The sequence below is a fragment of the Balaenoptera musculus genome, chromosome 3, assembly GCF_009873245.2.
Source record: "Balaenoptera musculus isolate JJ_BM4_2016_0621 chromosome 3, mBalMus1.pri.v3, whole genome shotgun sequence".
NCBI classification, from domain to species: Eukaryota; Metazoa; Chordata; class Mammalia; order Artiodactyla; family Balaenopteridae; genus Balaenoptera; species Balaenoptera musculus.
In genome coordinates, this window is record NC_045787.1 from 58,323,314 (window position 1) to 58,348,512 (window position 25,199).

The window sequence follows — 25,199 nt, forward strand, 5'->3', positions numbered from 1 at the left end:
CCGTGTGTGTGTACCAAAAAGGTGGGTCAGTTCTGGGTTCAGACCTCATTCTGTTTTATGAGGGCTCAATTTTTTTTTCACTCCTAGAATATGCTCAACTTCTAATTTAACCTCTGAACCCATCCACAGGCATGAGATGTGCCATGGTTTCTGTTTGTAATCCGTCAAACACACTGTGATTATGCACTAGGGATTCAATGGAGATATCCTGGTTGTCCTTCAATATTCTACTTTTCTTCCATATTATTAGAATTTTAGCTAGGCATACGATTGCCCAGAATAGTTTACTATATTTCATCAATTCTTTATTTTATAAACCACTAAGAAAGAAAGAAAACCCAAGATGGGGAGTCCAGTAGGTTACCACTGCATTAAAATGAGGTACCAAGGTTTTCCATCTTCAGAGAGGCTATTGAGTCTTACTTTATTCTAGAGAAAATTCTGGAAGCCCATTTAAAAATGATACAATCCTTGAGTTCCGATAGTGTTGGTTATCAAGCCAACCTCGACACTTCTCCCAACTGTACGAAGAACGGCCCAAGTGTGCGCCGGGAGTTTTCTCAGAACGTTTTGCCTCGCGTGAACCCAACCACATCACGCCATACCTGAAGGCGCCTCCCACCGGCCAGGGCTGGAGACCCGGGGCGAGCCGCCCGTAGAAGCGCCCGCAGCTGAGAGCGGCCCCGGGGGTGAGCGGCCTCGGGGGCCTTGGGGCCTCGGGGTCGGACAGGGAGCCGGGTCGGCGCGCCCCGGGGCGCAGGGCGGCGGCGAGGGGACTGCTGCTCGGCGCAGCTGCGGCCGCCAAGGGGTTGCGTGAGGACCTGAGGGGCGCGGCGGCCCGGCCCTGGAGAGGCCTGGCGCGGATCCCGAAGCAAGAGCGGCCGCGGCGCGAGGAGGCGGCGGCCGAGCACGAGTTCCGTGAGTCTGGGAACAAGGCCTGGAAACGCCGGCGCTGGCGGCGCCGCGCGGGCGCGGGGAGCTGGTTGAGCAGGTGCGGGTGCAGCGCTCGGGCCGCGGCGGGAAGGGACCCGAGCCCATCTGCATCCCTGTGCCCTCTGCGGGCTAGTTTTCAGCTTTGGGATCCATCCCCACCCAAGTTTTGGCTCACATTTCTCAGGACGTTTTATTTCAGGTTAACCCTGCACTGTGGGTGGAAGGAAAGTGTTACCCTTTCAAATTAAGGAAAAGGATTTTTCAAGAAATGATTAAGCCCTTTTACAAATAAGGAAAGAGTTTTATGTGCTGTTATCTCCTATAGCCTGACGCATTCACTGATTTATTGTGTGACTTTAAATAAGTCACTTAATCTTTCTGTACTTTAAGTTTTTAAAGCATGGAGGGGATCATCTATGCCTTGGGGATACATTTATAGCATAAACTCAGGGACGCTGTTTAAGGGTCTTCAAGGTTGAGAATGACGTCGAGTCTCTTAACGACCACACCCTCCAAGCTGGATAGGTGGGATGGCCTCATTTCCTGAAGACCAGCCTTGTGGGCAGAGCACCAGTTTCTTTCTTTCTTTTTTTTTTTTTTTAATAAATAAATTTATTTATTTATTTATTTTTGGCTGTGCTGGGTTTTGGTAGCTGCGTGTGGGCTTTTCTCCAGTTGCAGCATTGTGGTGAGCGGGCTTCTCATTGTGGTGGCTTCTCTTGTTGCGGAGCACGGGCTCTAGGCACGCGGGCTTCAGTCGTTGTGGCACGCGGGCTCTAGACCGCAGGCTCAGTAGTTGTGGTGTAAGGGCTTAGCTGCTCCGCAGCATGTGGGATCTTCCCGGACCAGGGCTCGAACCCTTGTCCCTTGCGTTGGCAGGCAGGTTCTTAACCACTGCACCACCAGGGAAGCCCAGTGTTGAATTTTTTAAAATGCTTTTTCTGCATCAATTTAAATGATCATGTAGTTTTTCTTTTTTAGACTAATAATATAGTAGATTACATTGATTGATTTTCAAATATGGAACCAGTTTTGCATTGTCAGGATAAACCCCACATGGTTATGGTGTATTATACTTTTTACATATGACTGGATTTGATTTGATAATGTTTGAGGAGTGTTGAATCTATGTTGTTGAGGGATATTTGTTTATAGTTTTCTATTCTTGTGTCTTTGGTTTTAGAATCAAGGAAATGCTGATCTCGTAAGATGTGTTGGGAAGTGTTTCCTCCTCTTCTGTTTTCTGGAAGAGATGGTATAGACTTGATGTTATCCTTTAAATATTTGGTAGAATTCACCAGTGAAACTGTCTGGGTATGGGGATTTCTTTTTTGGAATTTTTAAAACTACAAAGGCCATTTCTTTAATAGTTATAGGATTATTCCAGTTATGTATATAATCTTGAGCGAATTTTGGTAGTTTGTGGTTTTTGAGGAATTGTTTCATTTCATCTAAGTTGTTGAATTTATGTGCATGGAGTTGTTCATAGTATTCTCTTTTTCATGTCTGTGGAGACTGTAGTGCTCTGCTGTCTTTCATTCCTTACATTGGTAATTTGGGTCTTCCCTCTTTTTTCTTAGTCTTGCTAGAGGTTTATTGATTTTATTGATGTCTTCAAAGAACCAGCTTTTGTTTTTATTGCTTTTTCTCTATTGTTTTTCTGTTTTCAGTTTCACTGATTACTGCTTTTACCTTTGTTGTTTTTCTTCTGTCTGCTTGATTTAGGTTTATTTTGCTCTTCATTTTTTACTTTCTCAAGGTAGGAGCTTAGATTATTGACTTGAAGCTTTTCTTCTTTTCTGATAATTTAATCCTACAAGCTTTAGCTGCATCCCACACATTTTGATATATTTTATTTTTATTTTCATTCAGTTCAAAATAGTTTCATAATTTCTCTTGAGATTTCCTCTTTGATCCATGGTCCAGATTTTTTTTTTTTTTTCCAAAAATTGGAAGTTCTCATAGTACTGAGCCTACATTCCCTCCTGGCAGTATTCTTCTGGAAATGATTGTGGTTACCCAACCCTTCCATCCAACCATTGAACAAATATTTATTGAGCACCTACTAGCACTGGCACTGGGATTACTTCAGCTTCCCCATGGATGTGTATTCAGGTGAAGGAAGCAGACAGTGAACACGTATATATGTATTATAATGTCAAATAATATCAAATGATATGAAGAAAGAATGGAGTAGGGCATAGGGGTAGAGAATGACAAGGGGAAGAGTATTGGGTGGTCAGGCATTGTTTTTCAGAGGTGGTACCATTTGAGGTACCGCCTGAATGAAATGAAAGAGGAAGTCTGGACTTGTTTTTCTAGCTCAGCATGGCCCCCTCCTGTTCTGACCCTCTTTCCTCAAACTTGCTCTGCTACTGAAGGCATGGAGTGTTGGACCCCTAAAAGTTTAAGTGAATGATACAGCTCTGTGTAACCTGTTGTTCTTGACTGAACATTTAACCTTTACTTGATTTTATCCATTACATTTTTAATGCATATATAGTAAAGTACTCCTCTAAATATTATTTCGTTAATTAATATGTTTATGATTTTGTCTGGGCCATTTTCTCGACTCTGTCACTTATTACCTGGAAGGTAGACAGTGGTGTGTTGGTAAGGGTCTAACTACCAACTCTCTGGGAGAAAAAGTTCTGATTTGTATTGTTTTCCAATTTCCTTTGTGTAATGCTTCCACTGTGACTGATTTCAAGCTACAATGTGATGTCACTGAACACAGAGTTGAGAGGTGTTACACACAGTCAGTTCTTATTAGCCTGTACAAGCTAACTCCTTCACACCACTGAAGGAAGGTTTTATAATCTCTGTTTTACAGGTTGGGATATTAAAATTCAGAATTGTTACAGGGTTACACAATTAGTAAGCTGTGGGCCAGTCAGTGAACATTTTAAGCCCCTAGATATTCTGATGTAATTGGCTTGGACCAGGAGTTTTTTATGGTGCTTTTTAATTGTCTTAGAAACTTCCTTAAAATTAAATTTTTAAAAATATTTATTTATTTATTTATTTTTGGCTGCATCGGGTCTTAGTTGTGGCGTACAGGCTTCTCTCTAGTTGTGGCATGCGGGCATCTCTCTAGTTATGGCACGCAAACTCCAGAGTACATGGGCTCAGTAGTTGCGGCGCAGCATGTGGGATCTTAGGTCCCCAACCAGGGATTGAACCCGCATCCCCTGCATTGGAAGGCGGATTCTTAACCACTGGACCACCAAGGAAGTCCCTTAATTTTCCTTATAGATATAGTAGAAAAGGGGCAAGATATTCAACTTCAGGGACAGACTAGAATCCATGTGTCATATTTCTGGGCACAGTAAGGTCTTGACTTGCTATTTCAGGGACATACCAAAGAGGGATAAGGACCTGGAAATAGAACCCCCCTCCCATTGGATTAATACACTGGGGCAAGGAGCTGTGGCCAGACTGTGTACGAACCAGGAGAAGGAGCTGAGAGGAGTCTGGCCTAACCAGCGGAATGTGTTAGCTAAAGCATGTGGCCAGTGGGCAGTTCGGACCTCTACTTCAGCAGTTAACTCTCATACTGACACCCTGGACACATGCAGTGACTGGAAGCTTGGGCTTTGAATTCAGGCTGCCTAGGACAATTCTATCATTTATTATCTTTAAGGCATGAGCAAGTGGTTTAACTTTTCTAAGCCTCAGTTTCCTCATCTGTAAGATGGGGGTAATAATGTCTACTCCATCTGGTTGTTAGTTTTATAAAAACCCTAGGGTGCTCCAACATTTGGAGATCAAGCAGAGGAGGAAGAACCAGTGAAAGAGACTGGAAAGCAACAAGTGGTCTAACAGAAGCCTGGAGGAAAACGTGTTATAAGGAGAGTGTGGTCCTCTGTGTCAAATCTGCCAAGAGTTCAGTGCACATGACAGAGAAGTGATGACTGGATTTTAGCAAGATGGAGTGACCCTGATAAGAGCAGTTTTGGTGGAGCAATAGGCATGATGTCTGATTAGCATAGGTTGAGATGAGATGGTGAGATGAGTACATGGAGAAATCATTATAGAACACTTCTAAGAAGTTTGAGGGTAATGGGAGATTGAGAAGTGGAATGGCAGTTGGAAAGGAATGTGAAGTTAAGGGATTTTTTTTTTTTTTTTTTACACTAGAGGTATTATAGCATCTCTGTATATGTTGAAGGGAACAGTCCACTGGAGAGACATTAAATGCTGCAGAGGAGAAAGAGGATAATTTCCAGGAGATACATGAAATAATTGAAAAGATGAGAAGGGATGGGATCTAGATCCCAAGTGGAGAGTTTGGCCTTGGGTAGGCACAGGGATGCTTCACTGATTGTAACAGTAATAAAAACAGAGAGTGTGGGTATAAATGTAGGTAGGTAGATTGGTTGACTTTTAGCTGTCCAGGTATAGAAATGGAGCAGATAGCAGTTGGGTTTAATCTCAGAATTTGGATTCTGCCAACTAGTCGGATGAAGGAAGTGAGTGGTGAGGGAGGTAAATGTGTTTGCACGGAAGTGGTTCAAAGATGGACCATAGGATCTAAACTGGGTGAGGAGGGAAGTAAGGGCCTAAGGGATGGATAATATAAAAAGATGGTGAGAAGAGTGGAATGGAGGACCTGATGAGGTCGCAAAATTTCTGGACTGGGAAAACTAGAGCAGGTGAGCTGAATGGATGAGGCCGTGGTCAGAGAATGGGATTCTTGAAGATGTCAGAGGTAGTGTCGTTATTGTTGCAGGAAAGAGAGTAGGGCGCGGGAGGATGTTCACATCCCAGGTCACGTCCGAGTCCCTGGGGCGGCTGCCAGGTGTGGGTTCTTGGCTTTGCGCAGGGAAGAATTCAAGAGCGAGCCATAGTAAAGTGGAAGAAGGTTTATTCAGGGAGATGCACACTCCATAGACAGAGTGTGGGGCATCTTGGAAGGCAAGAGGCACCAGGGTATGGGCTTGTCCGTTTTTATAGGGATGGGTAATTTCATAGGCTAATGAGTGGGAGGAGTATTCCAGCTATTTTGGGGAAGGGGTGGGGATCTCCAGGAATTGGGCCACCACCCACTTTTTGACCTTTATGGTCGGCCTTGGAACTGTCATGGCACCTGTGGGTGTGTCATTTAGCGGTGCTGATGTGTTACAATGAGCTGAGCATATACTGAGGCTCAAGGTCTAGTGGAAGTCAATTCATCTGCCATCTTGGACCTATTTGGTTCTAATCAGTTTATGTCGTGTCCTCAGGCTATGTCATTCTTTTAGAGATTGTGCCCTGCCCCCTTCCTGTCTCATTATGATATAGTGATGATAGTCATGTCAAGAGTATGACTCTGAAATTAGGTGGCTGAGGTCAGGTGGAGGAAAAGATTATTGGAGGTGAGGGGGTTAGGGAACTGAGAGACCAAGGTGATGGATTAATCATCTACCTGGATGTTGAAGTTACTTAGAGTGGTAGCAAGAGTAGCAGTATTGGATTGGCCAAAAAGTTTGTTCGGATTTTTCCATACGATGGCACAGAAAAATCCAAATGAACTTTTTGGCCAACCCAATAGGAAGAGCCAAGCGATAGAATGAATGTGTATGTCTCCCAGGAAGATACTCCCTGGTCTTTGACTGGACTTGGAAGCATGCTGAAAAGTCCTTGGCAGATGCTAGGGAAACTACTCAACAACACATCTATAGGGACTTCCCTGGTGGCACAGTGGTTAAGAATACGCCTGCCAATGCAGGGGACACGGGTTCGAGCCCTGGTCCAGGAAGATCCCACATGCCGCGGGGCAACTAAGCCCGTGCACTACAGCTACTGAGCCTATGCTCTAGAGCCAGCGAACCACAAGTACTGAGCCCACGTGCCACAACTACTGAAGCCTGCATGCCTGAGCCCGTGCTCTGCAATAAGAGAAGCCACCGCAATGAGAAGCCTGCACACCGCAACGAAGAGTAGCCCCCGTTTGCCACAACTAGAGAAAAGCCTGCACGCAGCAATGAAAACCCAACGCAGCCAAAAATTAAATTAATTAATTAATTAATTAAAAAAAAAAACATCTATACAACCTCTCTTAGGTCCTTTCTTTTTGGAGATGGTCTGTTGCTGATTTCAGATCATCCCAGTTCTGACTTTATTCCAGAATGTTGTGATTGTCCTCTGAGAGCTTTCCAGCTCCTTTACGTTACAAAATAACAACAAACCAACGACAAACAAACAACTCAGTAAATCCTGGAATCTTCTCTAGGCTATTTAATAAAACCTGCCATCTGAATATGTGTTTGTGTGTGACATATAATGTTCATAGTGTATCGTAATGTTAATGTTTATAGTTAAAAGTGTGAATCCACTTTTATCTCCTTTCATATAAATGAGAATAAAACAGGTTCATCCCTTTTAGCCTTCGTTCGAGTATATTTATATGATGTGCTGCATTTTAAGGTTCTGTTTCTGCAGGTCTGGCATCTGCACAGGGTTCTGCAGACAACAGTTTTATCTCTGTAAGCTTGCATGGAGCATTTGGGGTCCTCCCTGTGTAATCTTGTACAAACGTCTCATAAACAACACCCCCTGAGAAGTCAATGGCCACCCTCTGACCTCCTAGAGCTAGATACTGCATTGCTGACTTCAGGGTGGTCCTTTGGAATAATGTTTTGCTTGGGACCAGGAAGATTTTTAAGGCTGTGAAAACACTTGCAGCATGAGGAGAAAGTGGAATCTTGATAATACAGCTTATGAAATATTGAAGCAAAGTTCCCATGTCCAGAATAGCAGAATGCGAAAGGCTCAAGACTGTTGTTGTTTCAAGTTTTTAGTTCCAAGGTTTGCCACACGAGGTTTGCTTTCTCTTCAGCCCTCTTAAATTCCCTGTCATGCTTGCTTGCTTGCTTTCAGTGCTGCCAAATGAGAGAAGCTTCCAGAATGCTGCTAAAAGCAATAATTTGGAGCTTATGGAGAAGCTGTTTGAAAAGAAGGTTAACATGAATGCTGTGAGCAATATGAGTAGAAATCACAGATGTGACAAGTGACAGTGGTGTGGGTTTACGCAGTCCAACTGAAATAAAAATAAAAGTGATTCTGCTAAATGAGATGGGGGAGAGCTCCATTGCTGGCAATTCCATAATTTTTAAGCTAAAGGTGGAATCAAGCAGTGGAAGAGGCTCCGGGTGCTTTAACTGATCTAATCCAAGGGGAAGCGTCCAGGGTCTTTATGTGCAGCTGTGCTAAGTCTGTGTGTGGACAGTGAAGCCAACTGTCAAGGTTATGGGCCTGGACTTGGTCCTGGATCATAGCCTGTGGATCGCTTTGGCCTCAAACATTCTGGAAAGGCAGAACATCTTTTGCTACACGGTTCATCATTGTTTTCTTGCCAGTGATGTCCTTTATGGTTGGGGCGTTCCAAATTTAAAATCCAATGGAGAGTATGGGTTTGCATTTTATTGCTTTTGAAATATAGTTCATCTGCATGTTGGGCAGTGAGGCCTCTTCTGAAACCTGGCTCTCACTTGTTCTTCAAGTGCCTGGGTTTAGGGGAGAGGTCCCACTGCCAGAAATATGGATTTCCTACTGCTTGCTTCTGTGGGGATTTCCTGACAGCCCCACCAGGCAGGGTTTATCAAAGTGAACAGACTGGGTGCTGTGTCAGTTATTTAGGACAATTTGTGGGGACGGTTCCAGGTGGGGATGACAGAGGTGGATGTAATGCTAAATGAAGCATAAACTTTAAGACACCTGCTTGCACAGACTCCTTCCAAGGCACTGGGAGGACTCTAGCAGTGTGTTCCATTGTCATATGATTTTGTAAAATCTGAAAAAGTAAGAAATTTTAACTGTAATCCGTTAAGCTTTCTGACTATGGCTTTAAAGGGGGCTCCCAAAGAGTGTAAACTTGACGTTCCACAAAACCTGGATCTATCCCAGGCAATGAGGTCATAGAAACTGAGGTCATGCATCATGTGCAGTGGAAGGGTGTTTAGCAGTTGTGCATGTGTGTGTGTGAGGGGATCTGTGTTTATGTGTATGTGGGAGTTTATGTGTCTATGTATATTGTGCGTGTGTACATGTGTATGTCTGATGTGTTACCTGTGTATACCATATTCATTGTCCACAGACATCCTAGAAAGAGTAGAAAAATAACAAATTTTTACAGCATAACAATTTTAGGAAAAAAAAAAAAAAAAAAGGAAGGGAATCAAGGAAGGAAATGGCAAAAATAAAAGAAATAAGCAAGGATCTTTGAAGGTAATATCTAGATTAATTGTTGAATAAGTAAAGCAATAATCATTTGTCCAGACAGCAGGAAATAGATTCTCCAGTGTACTTTTATAACCATTTGAAAATTTTTTCCATATAACTTTCTGATATTTTAAACCATATTTTTATATTAAAATACTTAGAGAGATAGTACACTTAAACTTACAGTCAGTGTAGCAAGTTATTGTAAACTCCTGATGAATTATATTATACTTTCTAATGACATCTCTTTTAGTCCTGTTTACAGCAAATTGTTGACATGGTTACTTGTAGAGTTCCTTAAAATCTGTGATGACAGAAATGAAAAAACATGGAAGTGGTTTTATTGAATTATCTTGAATGGTATTTTGATTTGCATCCTTATTCACGAATAAAGTTAAAGGGGAGTTTATAAGCCCAAATTTGACATACTAGGACATAGCTCTAGACTGCAGACAATAGCAAGGATAATTCAAATTTAGTTTATCACCGATTTAGCTATCAAGGAAATCAGATTAAACAGTTCTCAATTTTTGCAATAAATTATTTATGAGAAACAAAGGATAGTAAATTCTTTGGAAGCAAGATCAGTATCTAGATGTGGGAAATATGACATGTGTTTTAGTTACAAACAAAACATCCATTGTCTGAAGCACATCAGACTGTCTCTAGACATCCTGGGATGTTGGCTTTTCTTTGAAGCAAAAGATATTTATAGCTTTCTTTCTCTCTGTGTGTCTTTTCTCACTCCCTCCTTCCTCCTTCCCTCCCCTCCCCTCCCCTCCTACCTCCCTCTCCCTCTCTCTCTCTTCCTTCCTTCCTTCCTTCCTTCCTTCCTTCCTTCTCTTTCTTGATTTGTTTGCTTCAGTAAAATTTACAGTCCAAAAATTACAGAGGAAAGAACCGTATATGGATTGAACTTCTAGGAAGATTTTTTGTTATGCATTATCAACATGTCCTACCATTATTAATGATTGCATACAGGAGAAATACAGCTTTTACTCTCTAGTTGAAATCCATTTTACTGTTACAATCAGTCATAGGTTACGCAGTGGATTTCAGCTTGAGGCATATCCTCCAGTTGATTGCTAAATTCTCTATTATCTAACGGTAGAGAAATGCAAGATTATGCTGGATACAGTTCTCACTACTTTCAAAGGCAAGACAAATAGTAGATAAATAATCAAAACACAAGCACCTGATAGAAAATTATGGCCGTTCAAGAACCAGGAATCTTAAGAAGGCTAAATAACAATCAGATGACTGAAAACACAAATTGTGTTTCCTCAGATGAACTGCACAGCCCTGCCTTTTGCAGTGGGGACAGGTCATTTGTCTGCGGTGGATTTCCTGCTGAATCACAAGGCCGGGGGGGTGTTGCTGGTGAGGTAACCTTGTTTTCACTGGGGAGAATGGATCGGACCATTACCAACGTAAGGGGAAAATCTGGCCGCTTGGGTTATCTTTTCTCCACCTACACACAAAATATTTCCATTGGCAGTGTTCATTTTGGAAAGATCTCTTTAGAGAATACGCATAGTATGTGCTCTTTGTATTTGGTAGTCACCCATTGTTTACCCATTACCTATAGGATTTACGCTTTTACTTATTTTCCCATATTGACCTTATGGCCAGTAGCATGCATTTGTAAGAATAAAATGGTTGCCTAGAGTGTAACTGCGGGCATAGAAGACAGAAGCTAACTGGACTCAGGGACATTAAATCTGGACTTTTCCCTGTGAACTCTGATAAATAAGACATATTAAACACATACTGTGTACCAGGCACCAGTCTCAGGACTTTGATATTTAGTGCCCCCAGCCTTGTGAGAAAAGTATTGCAATAATGTCCAATTTACAGATGAGGGGCCTGAGACAAAGAGAGGTTAAGTATCTTGCCCCCAAAATTACATCTAAGAAGGAGTGGAGGCAGGATTTGAACCTGGCTTATCTGATTCCAGAGACCATGGCCTTAGCCACATATCACCTTGATGATTTATCTGCCTAGATATCAAAATCCACCCTAAAGATTTTCCACGTACTTTTCCCAACTTCGTTTAATACTTTACCATGGAACAAGGAAACCAGTTAGTCTGGAGAGACCCAACATCACGTTTATCATCTCCAGTTGCAAAAGTAGGTGATAACCTTGGTTCTTAGTTAATCCAATGGACGACAGTTCTTGATTCTTAGTTAATCCAATGGGCCATGTTTTTTAAAGTTAAACTATTCAAAAAATTCTTAAAGAGCTATTCTATTTTTTCTCTGGACTGACTCTTTGGAGGGTAAGACTCAGCATTGCTTTACCTTCATGTCTCACAGGGCTAGGTTTAGTATGTGCTTAGTAAATCTTTGGAAGATGAATAAATGAAATCAGTTCAAACCAATTGGTCATCTTATTGGTTTTGTCGGCACTCATAGACATAGCCTAGACTTCATAATGATGAGAGTTTCTCTTTGTTTCACCAGAGGGACACATCCCTCTCTGTCTAATTTATTGCTCTGGTATTGGTAGGCAAGTGGATTGATAAACAACAGAATCAGAATGAAGAAAAACCCGTTTTTAAAAATTGGCACTGCAGGGCTTCCCTGGTGGCTCAGTGGTTAAGAATCTGCCTGCCAATGCAAGGGACACAGGTTCGAGCCCTGGGCTGGGAAGATCCCACATGCTGCGGAGCAACTAAGCTGTGCGCCACAACTACTGAGCCTGAGCTCTAGAGCCCGCAAGCCACAACTACTGAGCCCACGTGCCACAACTACTGAAGCCTGTGCGCCTAGAGCCCGTGCTCCACAACAAGAGAAGCCACGACAATGAGAAGCCCGCACACCGCAACAAAGAGTAGCCCCCACTCACCGCAACTAGAGAAAGCCCACGCACAGCAACAAAGACCCAACACAGCCAAAAATAAATAAAAATAAATAAATAAATAAATAAATAAATTTTTTTAAAAATTGAAAAAAAATTGGCACTGCAAGCACTCCAACTTAACGAGTGTAATAAGTTGTATTACAGTTATAATACTTAAGGAACATGTTGTTTAGGTCTGAAAATTATCATTTGATTATTTTTTAATGTTATTTAGCCCGCAAAAGATGTTTTGGTAATAGACCTGATTGCCAAGAGTCTATTTTTATTTTAACATTGAAACCCAGATACAATAACTTTTTATTTTACTTTAATTTTTATATTAACATACTGTTCATTAACTTTCTTCTTGGCATACAGCTTTATGAATTTTAACACATGTATAAATTCATGTAAGCACTATCACAATCAAAATACAGAACAGTTGCATCATCCAGAAAAATCCCTTATTCTGCCTCTTCGTAGTCAAAAACTCTTTGTAGTCAAACCCTCCCCTACCCTGGCAACCACTGATCTTTTCTCCATCTCTATACTTTTGCCTTTTTGAGAGTGCCATATAAATGATACCATATAGTATGTAACCTTTTGACACTGGCTTTTTTCACTCAGCAAAATTTCTCTGAGGTTCATGTGTTGCATGTATCAATAATTCCTCCCTTTTTATTGCTGAATAGTATTCCAGTGTATAGATATACCACAGTTTATTATATCCATTCACCAGTTGAAGGACATTAGAGTTGCTTCCAGTGTTTGACTATAACAAGTAAAGCTGCTGTAAACGTTCGTGTACAGGTATTTGTGTAAGCATAAGTTTTCATTTCTCTAGTGTAAATACCTAGAGAAGTGAGATTACTGGGGCATATAGTGAGCTATATACAAGAAGCCACTAGACTTTCTTAGAGGGGCTGTACCATTTTCATTCCCACCAGCAATGTACTAGGTTTCCATTTGTTCCACATCCTCATCAGCACTTGGTATTGTTATTTTTCTCCCTTAATTTTAGCCATTCTAATAGGTTTGTATTGGCATCTCATTGTGGTTTCATTTGCATTTCTTTAATAGCTAATTATTATTAAAGCATATTTTCTTGTGTTATTTACCATTTGTATATCTTCTTTGGTGATATGTCTGTTCAAATCTTTTGAACATTAAAAAACATTGATTATGTTTAAATTGGTTTAAATTGATTATGTTGGTTTTTTTTAATTAATTTTGTTTGATCTTTGCAACAACCCTGTGTGCTTGGTACTATTTTTTTTTTAATATTTATTTATTTATTTATTTATTTTTGGCTGTGGCGGGTCTTAGTTGCGGTGCATGGGCTCTTCGTTGCAGCATGCGGGCTTCTCTCTAGTTGTGACACGTGGGCTCCAGACTGTAAGGGCTCTCTAGTTGTGGTGCACGGGTTCCAGAGCATGTGGGTTCTGTAGTTGCAGCATGCAGACTCCCTAGTTGTGGCACTCAGGCTCAGTAGTTGCAGCGCGCAGGCTTGGTTGCCCCACCATGGATCTTAGTTCCCCCACCAAAGATTGAACCCATGCCCCCTGCATTGGAAGGTAGATTCTTAACTACTAGACCACCAGGGAAGTCCCTGTTTTAATTGTTGAGTTTTGAAAGTTCATTATATATTGTGGATCCAAGTCCTTTGTTAGATATGTGATTTGCAAATATTTTTTCACACTCTGCAGCTTATCTTTTTAGTGTTTTTCATAGAGCAGAAGTTTTTAATTTTGATGAAATTCAATTCACTTGTATTTAAAAAATGAATCTAACTATTGGTATTATATCTAAGAATGATTTGCCTAACTTAAGGTTGTGAAGATTTCTCATATTTTTCTTCTAAAACTTTTATAGCCTTGTGTTTTACATTTAGATTTATCATCCATTTTGAGTTAATTTAAGTATAAAGTTATAAGGAATCTGGTATATGGATGACCGATTTCTTCAACACCATTTGACACCAATGTCACCAGTTTTTAACACTTTTGCAGTGCTATTTGGACCTGTGCGCTATCCATGAGCCAGTCTGAGACCTGGGCAGTGGTCTACCCCATAGTTCAGTTCCCCAAGCTTTTGTCACACTGTTTAGGGTCAGGAACATGTACAGGTCCGGGGGGAGGCCAGTAGTATATACACAACTTTATGGGGTTGCTTTCTTGAACTCCCACCTCTCCAAGATCATCTCCCCTACATTCTCCACCTACAGGACCCTTCTCCACCTTTTCCCGGTCTTCTGACTAGAAAGCCAAGGGTGTAGTATCCCAGCTCTGCTGTGTACTTCCCACAACTATGTCTGCCTCTGGGACTAAGAGAGGAAAAAACCCCTTTTTCCCCCTCCCTCACCTGCAGCCTCCTCTTCTGACCACAGCTCCTCGGGTCAGAGAGAAGGATTCCCTCTGTCACTGCTTGCCCAGTCACTGCTCCTACCCCTTCTACTGTGGGGTTGCAACTGTGGGAGTGAGGCTTGCCTGGGGCGGAACCAGAAGAGAAAACAAAACAAAACCAAACAAAATTAGGATTTCCCCCACCTTCTCTGCCCTGTAGGGGCCCCCTTCCACTTCTTAGACCCGAATGGGAAGCTCCTCTTGGAGCTGTTTCTGTCCGGGCCAGTGATTTGTACTGCCTTGAGTCCCACCTGGAAGGTATGGAAGAAAAAACAAAAAGATCAGGAAACCCTGATTGTTTGTATTTTGAGTTCTGGTTTTCTTCCCCAACCTACCTGCTGTCATTTACTTCTCAGAGTCCTCAAATAGCTGTTCCAAACGTCTGTCCAGAGATTTTAGTAGCATTTGTTGGGAGAGACAGAGTGGAGTGTACTTATACCATCTTAAACAGGACCATAACCCTAAACCTTTGATATACTATGAAAGTGGAGAGAATTGTACAGTAAACACTGGTGTATCCATTGCCCAGGTTCAATAGCATCTTTTCTTTTAAACAGCATGTCTGAGGATTGCCATGTGTCTAATGTATTAAACACACTACTCGTTTATGTCAGAGTGTAAGTCAGTTATACCCAAAATGATGGAGAGAGCTTTTACCACTTTGTTCTCTCTGAGGCTTTTCCGAACATGTATTTGTATTACCCTGTATTTGAAGCATGACTCTGGCTAGCATCAGCTTCTTGTAACTTTGCCTTGGGGGATTGAAATGCTGTCAGGTTGGAAATAGCATCATTCCTGATGTACCTCTGTACTCTGCCTTGAAAGATTCATTCAGTTAAGTATTTCTGTAACTAAATCAATTATTCACAGTGGCATTAGAGCATAACTAATAAAATGCTTTTTATAATTCAAGCAATGCCATGTTTGGCCAGACCTGGCAGCTTCTTTATCTGAGTGATGAGCCCTCAGTTTGACTTAGCAGTTCTGTCTTTTGAGTTCTAACACCTATTTGCAAAGAGCCAACAATGGCACCCCTTCACCATCAATATTTATTCAGTGCCTGTTGTGGGTGAGTATCAATGCCAACTACTGGGGATTCAACTAGATATAAGTCCTTGCTACTCAAAGTAGGTCCTGGGACCAGAAGCACTGGCATCACCGGGGAGCTTGTTAGAAATGCAGAATCTTGGGCCGCACCCCAGACCTCCTGAATCAGAATCTGCGATTTAACAAGATCCCCAGGTGATTGTTTCAGGAAGCACTGGCATAGATACAGTCCCCACTTTGAGGAACCTACACTCTGTTGGGGAGCAAAGACTGAGACTGTAGCAGGTAAGTTGCGTGCCAAGGATCAAATGCATGGCCCAGAGGCTGAGGACTCCAGGGTCAAAGTGGGCAGCATCCACAAATCTGGGGAAGAGGCAGACGAGGTAAATGGAGGCTCTTACTCCAGATGTGAATAAAGGATCCCAGGTGGAGTGCAGGTGGTGCCCAGAGGATAATGCATGCATCTACTCCCAGAGCTCCTTACTCTGAGTGCAAGTGTTCCCCGGGGAAGTTATTGACCTTCTTGCCTGTCATCAGACTGGTAATGAGGACAGGTTTTCGGTGTCTGTGGGCATTTTACACTTTATAGAGCATCAGGTGCTGACTATGAATGTAATCTATGACTCATGCTCATAAACTTCTCAGGCATGTCAGTTTCCTATCAGAAGACTTACTTTTCATCTGTGAGGAGTGAGTCTTTGCCTCTGAGGAACGATGGCTCCATTTGGAATTTATAGTTTCAGAGACTCAAGTTGTTTGCCTCTTGAATTCCTTGCTTTTGGATTTTATGATGGGTGTTTGAAATCCTTAAGTGTTGGCTGCTTTAAAATTAGGAATGACCTCTTAGGGAAAAATAGAGCTTCTATCAAAATATGATTTATCACCTATCCCAAATATTTCTGGCCTCTTTTTTGACCATATGTGAAACTAGATTTAGTGTTATTGGGTGTGAAACATTGATTTATAGGGAAGGCTAAATTAAGGGGTAAAATTTCTTGAAAAACCTCAACTAGTTATTATTGTACATCATTGTTCCTTGGGAAAAAGTGCAGAAATTGGTAAGCGTTTTCTTCACTCTAGACTTTAATAGACTGCCTCACTGTGTAGTGTGACAGCTGAAAGGTAAATATTATAGGGTATGTACGTTTAGAGAAGGGTTTCTCCACAGTGGCACTATTGACCTGTTGGGCAGGTGATTTTTTGTTGTGGTGGAGGTTGGGGAGGTTATAGGATGTTTGCAGCATCTCTGGTCTCTACCCACTAAATGCCAATATCTCCCCTAGGTCACAACAACCAAAAGTGTCTCCAGACATCTCCAAATGACCCCTGGGGGCAAAATTGCCCCCAGTGAAGAACCACAGATTTAGAGTTACATCTCCATAATCTGGGACTTGCTTTTTTACTTCTCCATACCCAAACTTTACTGAGAATAAGGGAAAACATTAATGCAATTTCTGGGGGCAGCCAAAGTAACTGCCAAAAGGCTTATACGCTTTAAAATGGAAGTCCCCCACAGACCCTCATTCCTTGTTTATTTATTTATACGCTATACATTTAGCAAATTGGTCTCCAGGATTACAAATACAGTTGATTATGAGAGGCAAATAAGATGTGCTGAGAAGGCTCACTTTTTGGAAGGCATGTATACAGAGGTTATGGATGATTTTTTTTTTTAAGGTCCAGTACCATATTTATGGTGATTAAATACCTAACCATTTAACATGTACAATTGTACTATTGTTTTTATTAGGGTCTGTCTTAGCTTGGGCTGCTGTAACAAATATACCATAGGCTGGGTGGCTTCCACAACAAACGTTTATTTCTCACAGATCTGGAAACTGGAGAGTCCAAGATTCAGACGACATCACTGCCAGCATCTCGTGAGAGCTGCTTCTGGTTTTATCCACTCTCAGTGGAGAGCAGCGAGAGGAAGCAAGCTCTCTGTGTCTGTTTATAAGGGCACTAATCCCATTCATGAGGGTTCCACCCTCCTGACCTAATTATCTCCCAAAGGCATGACTTTCAAATACCATCACATTGGGGATTAGGCTTCAACATATGAATTATCAAGGGACACAGACATTCAGTCCATAGCAGGGTCCTATCTTTTTAAAAAGGTGTCAATGACAGAGTTTTTGAGTGTTGAGCCCCTGCCCCATTTCCCCTATAAACCCTGTGGGGTTTGCTGTTGTTGTTGTTTGTTTTCATTTTAAAAGAGATTTATTTAAAAAATTTTTTTCAGCTTTATGGTTCAAATAAAACTGTGATACATTTAAAGTGTACCTGATGATGATTCAGTGTGTGTATACATTATGAAAGGATTCCTCCCATCTAGTTAATTAACACACTCATCACCTCATTTCTTTTTTTGATGAGAACATTTAAATTCTACTCTCTTAGCAAATTTCAATTATATAAAAGTGTTATTAACTATAATCACCATGTGATACATTAGATCCTCAGACCTTATTCATAGTAATGGATGATTTTTTGACAAGGATAAAAGGAAACAGAAAAGCAGACACATGAACTTACAATTAAGGATCCTGAGGCTAAGGGTTAACTAAGCTGACCAAGATTACAGCATTTGAAAGTGGTAGAGCCAGAGTTTGAGGTCAGTTTCGTTTGAGTCTACAGATCATGCTCATAATGTCTGCTCTATAGACTTCTTTAACTTGGGACCTAGGGCGCAGGTCTCAATTTTCCTCAGGTTACAGACCTCCAATCCCTCCTCCCTGAGACAAGTGTTAACTGCTGGCTGTTTCCTTTCACACTTCTCTTCCTGTTCATTTGGTGTACAAGTCTAAGTACCCCCAGCATCACTGTAGGTCACTAGGTCTTGAGCGAAATCTCTCCTTCAGCCTCTTTTATGCATGTGTGATTTTATAGAGAGAGTATATTTTAAATAATTTATGCATAAATAGAATTTTTTTTATAACTTCAGTCTTTTCTGTTTTTTATTTTTTGTGTAGCTTCCTCTTCTCCAGTAACTACATTTAACAATGTGGGACCTGTGTGTTTATTTCAGTACTTTTCCTCATGCTCATATAATCATATCCACATTGTTATCTATCCACTTACCCACTTATAATAGATATAGATACATACATATACACATATGAGTTTTTGGTCATAGCTTGTTTTATAAAAAATGGGATCGTATTATATTTTCTCTGTATCTTATTTTCCACATTTAACAGCTACCTAATGGAAGTCTCTCCATGTCAATTGTTATAGCCCTAATTAATTATTTTTAATGCCTACATCATGTGGTATGACTGTTCCCTGATTTGTTCAGTGTTCCAATATTGATGGACATTTACCTTGCACTCAGTTTTAAGGGTTGCAATTAATAACCTTATTTATGTAACATTAGGTCCTAAAACTTATTTTCATGGGATAGAGTCCCAGGAGTGGGATTGCTGGTTGTATTTAAAATTTTAATAGATATTGCCAGATTGCTTAAACTATAATGGTTTCATTTCCACTAATACCTTAAGAGAGCACATATTTGGGTCCATTTTTCAGTGGGTTTAATTGCCTTACTCTGTTGATTTGTAAGAGTACTTCATGTATTACAGAAAATAAACATTTATCTTTATTAAGATACCTTTTAAAAAATCTATCATTTGTTTATTGTCTTTGTTTATCATCTTGTTCCTTTTATAACTTTTGAATTAAAACACTATACATTATAGTCTAGATTTTCTTCTAATATATTTATTGTTTGTGTGCTTTTTTTGTATGTATGATATGATATAGGATTAAATTTTATCTTTTTCCAGATGAAGAACTACTTGTGCCCATACCACTTATTAAATATATTCATTGTCCCCATAGAATTGAAACATCACCTTTGCTGTATATTAAACTGTCATTTCTTAATTTTCAACAGTTAGGTATTAACCTAGCTTTTGTTGGCTGAGACAGTGTGGTGGCTCACCCAAGTGACAGATTCCTTTCTTCTCTTTTCTGGAGGAAGCATGGCTTGACAGTAATTCACCTTGCATCCTGATCTGGAAGCCTCGAGATCACGCTCATGCTGGTTAGAGCTGGAGCAGACCAGAGAACCAAGAATCAGGTAGGTATGTGGATCACACATGGACAGAAGCCCTCTCCTCACAGTGCAGGAGGAGAAGATTGCAGTGTAATTGTCTCCCCTACCCTGGCTCTCTTTAGGATGGAATGAATGCCCTCCACTTTGGGGCTCAGAGCAACAACGTGTGCATTGTGGAGTACCTCATTCAAGATCTGCACCTGAGGGACTTGGACCAGCCTGATGAGGTGTGTTTGCTTTTGGGGGGACAGGTCTCAAATACACCCCCACTAAATTCTGCTTTCTTCCTGCCCTTGCAGAAGCTGCCAAAGCAGCCAGCACAGACAGACCTGACGCTGTAGCTGGATCCTCTCTCTGTCTGGCAGACCACAGAGCAGAAGGAAATTGTTGGTGCTGGTGGTGGCCCTAGCACCTGCATGTGGGGAGGGCAGGAGGTATTGAGGAAGCTGCCTCTACTCCCTCATCCTGGCCAGGGGTGCACAGTATCCACCCTGTTTGGGTGCCTGCATTTTACTCGATTATGCCTGGCCTTTTGGGAATGTATTTGACCCAAGGCTGTGCTGTAATGAGCCATGGAATATAGTGCAATTTTACCATATCCATCTATATTTTTTTCCTTTCATAAGAAGTGATATAGTAACAGCTACCACTTATGGAGTATTCGTTAGTGTGCTTGGCCCAGAGGAATGCTGTGTCCACACATTATTTCAGCGAGAGGTCTAGGGCCTGGCACGTATGGATGCTTAACAAATCATTGTTGAATGAACGAATTATACTGTTAATCACCACAGTAATCCTATAAAGAAAAAATATTTTACTTATTTTCAAAGGAAGTCTTACTTTTACTGATATTTGAGGAAGTTGAGGCCCAGAGAGGCTAGGTACCTGGTCTGAGGGCTCAAACTGAGAAGTGACAGAGCCAGGGTTTGAATTCCGGTCTGGTTGACTCTAGTCACCGTGCTGCACTGTCTCCCTTCTCAGAGGACAATGGGCATTGCCCGTGTGCTAGGGACTGTCTTTTCCCTGGAATATCTCCTTCTAGGCTTTTTTCATAGGATAATATCCTCTGTGGGATTGGCATTTGGATTTTGAATGGAACCTCCTTTTCACTGTGCCTCTAGAACTTTACTCTCCATTAAAATCTCTCTAGAAGTTAATCAGTAATATTTGCTTTGTTTCACCTCTTTTAAAAAACCTTCACATTTTTTTCTGACCTCAATCTTAAAAATAATAACAACAAAAGCCATTTCTTCAAGTGAAGTCTATAAATTTATTTTACTTCTTCTGAATATGACTGAGCAACTATACCTTTACAGCTTGGAGGCAGACAGACTTGGGCTGAGGCCTGGGCATATATTAACTATGTGGCTTTAGCAAGTTCTCCAACTGCTGAAATCCTCAGTATCTCCCTCTGTGCAATGGGAATAATAGAACCTACTTCATGGTAGCACCAAGGCATGATGGGGTTGGGGGTGGATGTCTTGACCTCCATGTCATTTTTTATCAGCAATACCTCCATTCTTTGATAGAAATGATTTTGATGCTTCCTTATTCTTATATACAAATACCTATGCCAGTGAGCAAAATGGCAAGCCATTCTACCACCCCTTTCCAATCAGATACCACCCCTAAGCCATTCTTATGTAGTAATATATCAGAGTAGCCACTGTTGGAATGCTTAAATGAGTTAATGACTATAAAGCACTTAGCGGAGAACTTGGTACTTGGTAAGCGCTCACTAAATGTTAGTTATTATAACAATTATTATAGGGTAAAATGCTATCTAATTTCCTCAAACTGATAACCATAATCAAACAGCATTTAATGTCAGGATGAGGAAGTCAGACATTCCAGCTTGATCCAGGCTAACTAGGAGTGTGGCCTGTGAGTGAATTCCATTCAATTCAATTCAGCAGATATATGTTCAGGACCTGATTTTTTGTTTGTTTGTTTGTTTTAATAAAATGTATTTTTTAAAAATTATTTATTTATTTATGGCTGTGTTGGGTCTTCGTTTCTGTGTGAGGGCCTTCTCTAGTTGTGGCAAGTGGGGGCCACTCTTCATCGCGGTGCGCGGGCCTCCCACTATCGCGGCCTCTCTTGTTGCGGAGCACAGGCTCCAGACGCGCAGGCTCAGTAATTGTGGCTCACGGGCCCAGTTGCTCTGCGGCATGTGAGATCTTCCCAGACCAGGGCTCGAACCCGTGTCCCCCGCATTAGCAGGCAGATTCTCAACCACTGCGCCACCAGGGAAGCCCTAATAAAATGTATTTTTAGCTGAAGTACAGTTGATTTACAATGTTGTGTTTGCTTTCTGCTGTAAAGCAAAGTGATTCAGTTATACATATATATACATTCTTTTTACTTTCTTTTTATTTTATTTTGTTTTTTTATTGAAGTATAATTGATTTACAATGTGTTGATTTCTGCTGTACAGCCAAGTGGTTCAGTTATATATAGCGCATTCATATAATATACATATTCTTTTATCTCAGGATATTGAATATAGTTCCCTGGGCTATACAGTAGGACCTTTTTGTTTATCAGGACCTGTTTTGTGTGAGAACAGGACTGTCTTCCTTTTCATTGGGCTCTGGATGCTTTCACAGGAGACAGCTGTGTGTGGGGAGGGTCAGGCAAGCTGAAGGAGCTCAAAGACCAAAGCAGTTTGTGGGGAACCTTCCCCACTTCTGGAGCTTCTGCTGGCCATTATCTCTTCGGCAGGCTCTGGGCTGGTCCCGTTCCACTCCTCTTCCTCCAGCTCTGACTATTTGTTGGGGAAAAGGCTGAAGAGCCCTGGTAGCGGACTGTGCAGAGCCAGATAGATATGAAACTAAGAGGACCTAAAATTAAGATGGGTGGAGAGACAGATGAGGAAGGAGCAAATAATGAGTCCACTGGGTCATCTAGGGAGAGAAGAATCTCTGAGTCCAATTTTAGTCCTAAAGAAGCCTGGATTAATCAATAAAAAGACAAAGTCTGTCCTTTTTCTGAGATCTGTGAGTGAGGTCAAGGATACTGGCAAAAGCCAGTAGGAACTGGGATCAGGAGCTCAGGGTCAATTAATTCAGCGTTGGGTTTTCCATTTGTATTTGCTTGAAGATACTGTGGAGCTCATGAAATGCACTGTATAGAAAAGACTGCTCCGCCTTCACAGCGGACCTTCTTCCCTAGTTTCTTACCCACAGAAAGTGATGGAGAGCCTTTATACCTGCCCAGTGTTAGTAATCCTTCTCATTAGCCTAGAGGGAACTCCAAAAGCTAACAAGGAAAGCCTTACAGGGAGGAGGTCTTTATTAACAAAATGGATTTAACTAGGCCTGGAAGAGATTGGGTGAGATGGGAGAGATGGAGGACCCTGGAGTATACTGAAGTTTCTCCCAACTCCATAGCTCTAGAAATCATGTGGCCTCTCCAGGGGAGAGAGATTAGAGCAGCCAGGAGAAGTCATAGGTAAAGCAGTCTAGATATTTAGAATCTACATGTAAACTCCCACCTAGTGATCAAAAATAAATACTCAGACTAAAATGTTTGGAGAGGGAGGGACACAGAAGGGAATGGCCTCAGAGGCCACTCATGTATCTGTTGAATGTTTATAAAGTTTGGTGGTACGACGTTAGGTTGGTTTCAGCTGCCTATATCGGGGAACTTCCACTGGTTTAAAGGAATCTATATACGAAGTCTCTAGAGGTCCAAATGCAAAGAAGCATCCTTTTTTTGGAGGACTGCGGATAATAATCATGAAGGGATTTGATAAGACAGTTTCCTATGTGGACCTGAGGCCCACATCTAACAGCCTTGGATTTCATCAAACCTGTTGACTCCCATCTGGGGAGAACTGACCCAGCAGCTCCCCTTCACACCAGTTCCATGCCTTCATATTCAACACACTACTCTTTCGGTACTTTTTACTCATGGCAATGTTCTTGTCCTCTCTCAAATCTCTGGTTATTCAGGGCCCTGCTGGTTTTCCCGTTCAACTAGGGTTCTGCTGTGGATTCCTGATCGCAGGGTGAAGGGAAATGTCTTGGGTGTGTAGACATGCCCAGGAGGCACCGGGGGGCTTCATGCTGGATTCCACCGGCCTCCTCTCCTCGGAGGCTCTCCAGGGCACCCTCTCTGGGATCCCTGTGGGAAGGGATGGCCAGGTTGGACTTAAGGTGCACATTTAATGGCTGTTTGTGAAACATTTACTGAACTTGGTAATTTGTCAAATAACCCTGGCAGTAAACTTAAAAATGAAAAATAATTTCTAATGAATAATTGCAACTCCTCAGACTTATTCATGTGCAAACAATTTAAATGCATTGAATTAAGACATATTAGGTTAAATGCACATTAAGTTAATAAAGGCAAAAGGAACAGGAATTCTGGACCCTCCTTATTTTTGTTAATTAAGAAAGGGATTCAGGATCCCTTCCTGAGCTGGGAAGTTGTTGTGGTTTGTGTGGGGCTTGAAGCTTGAGGCCGTGACACCAGGCTCCATGGTCCTCCAGGCTGGAAAATCTCCCTGCCTTCCAAGTGAGGGCAGTCTCAGTCCTCCGAGACTGCACTGGATAGAGGCCCACTTGGGCGTAATTTAAAAGGGTTGAGTGGTTAAAAAATGAAATAAGACATTAGAAACTATATATTTTTTACAAAAACCACATTTTTGAAATTCTTGTTGTTATTTTTCCTAATAACTTGTACTAGAGATGGGAGAAAAGATTTGTATCTCATTTTACTGTCACCTCATCTTTCTTCATGCTACCTTTTGATATGTTTATAAGATAGAGACTACTTTAAATGTTCTTATTTTGTGTAATTTGGCTTTCACTTTTTTTCTTGATGATAACATTTTTTAAAGGGCCTACAAAGTTTAAAGTAATAGCTGTTTTCTTGGCGAGGAAAAATGTTTCATCTTTGATAACCTCCCATTTCTCACCAGACTAGGCTTTCTTTGTGGGTGGGTCCTTTGTCACTCTGTTTAGGCAAGCAGACATGCAAGACTTTGTAGCAACCAAGGATAAAAGAACAAGGCCATTCTAAAGTTGAACAGACTCCTGATACTTCCGGTAGTGTGTGTCCCCAGACGGCTAAATATGTATTAGTTAGAATTCTTTCTGTTATGAGTGACAAAAATCCAGTTTAATCTAGAATAAACATTAAAGGTAGTTTATTAACTCCTAACTAAAGAGTTTGAGGGTGTATCTGGCTGGCTTCAGGCATGGCTGGATCCAGCTCTCTTTTTTCCTGCCAACTCTTGGCTGTCTCTATTGGCATTATTGATAGGTTTACTCTCCACATGGTGGGAAAGATGGCTACTAGCAACCTCAAGTTTTATATATGAAAGCCCACAGGTGACTCTGATTGGCCTGTGGCTTGGCACGTGACCATCCTGAACCAGACACTCTGACCAAGGGGTAGATGGTGGAGGAGGCAGGAGCTGTAATGAACAGCTCCACAAAAATGGGGCACAGGGGCTGTTCTCCAGTGGAAAAGATGGGGACAGGAAACAGGTCACCAGTGCTCTTTCCTGCTGTTCCAGGGCATTAGCAACCTTTAAAGGCTGTCTCCCCCCATTTCTTGTCACCTGCTCCCCAGCCACAAACACACACTCACACTGAGTTACGTACTCCCACAAATCGCCAGCTCAGGTCCTGCATTTCATTATGATCACTCGTATGTGTGTTCGTCTTCCCTAACAGACTCTGAGCTTCTTAACGTCGGGGTGC

At 41.6% G+C, this 25,199-nt stretch overlaps 1 protein-coding gene across 1 annotated transcript in view; it reads left to right on the forward strand.

The window, feature by feature from the left end:
- The first annotated feature begins 343 nt into the window (after positions 1-343).
- The window catches only part of ANKDD1B (ankyrin repeat and death domain containing 1B), a 55,652-nt gene continuing 30,796 nt past the window's right edge, over positions 344-25,199 (forward strand). The window contains 6 exon segments of the mRNA XM_036847269.1: positions 344-355; positions 660-918; positions 7,795-7,907; positions 10,432-10,520; positions 19,407-19,509; positions 19,608-19,712. Coding sequence (XP_036703164.1) covers positions 344-355; positions 660-918; positions 7,795-7,907; positions 10,432-10,520; positions 19,407-19,509; positions 19,608-19,712 — 681 coding nt within the window.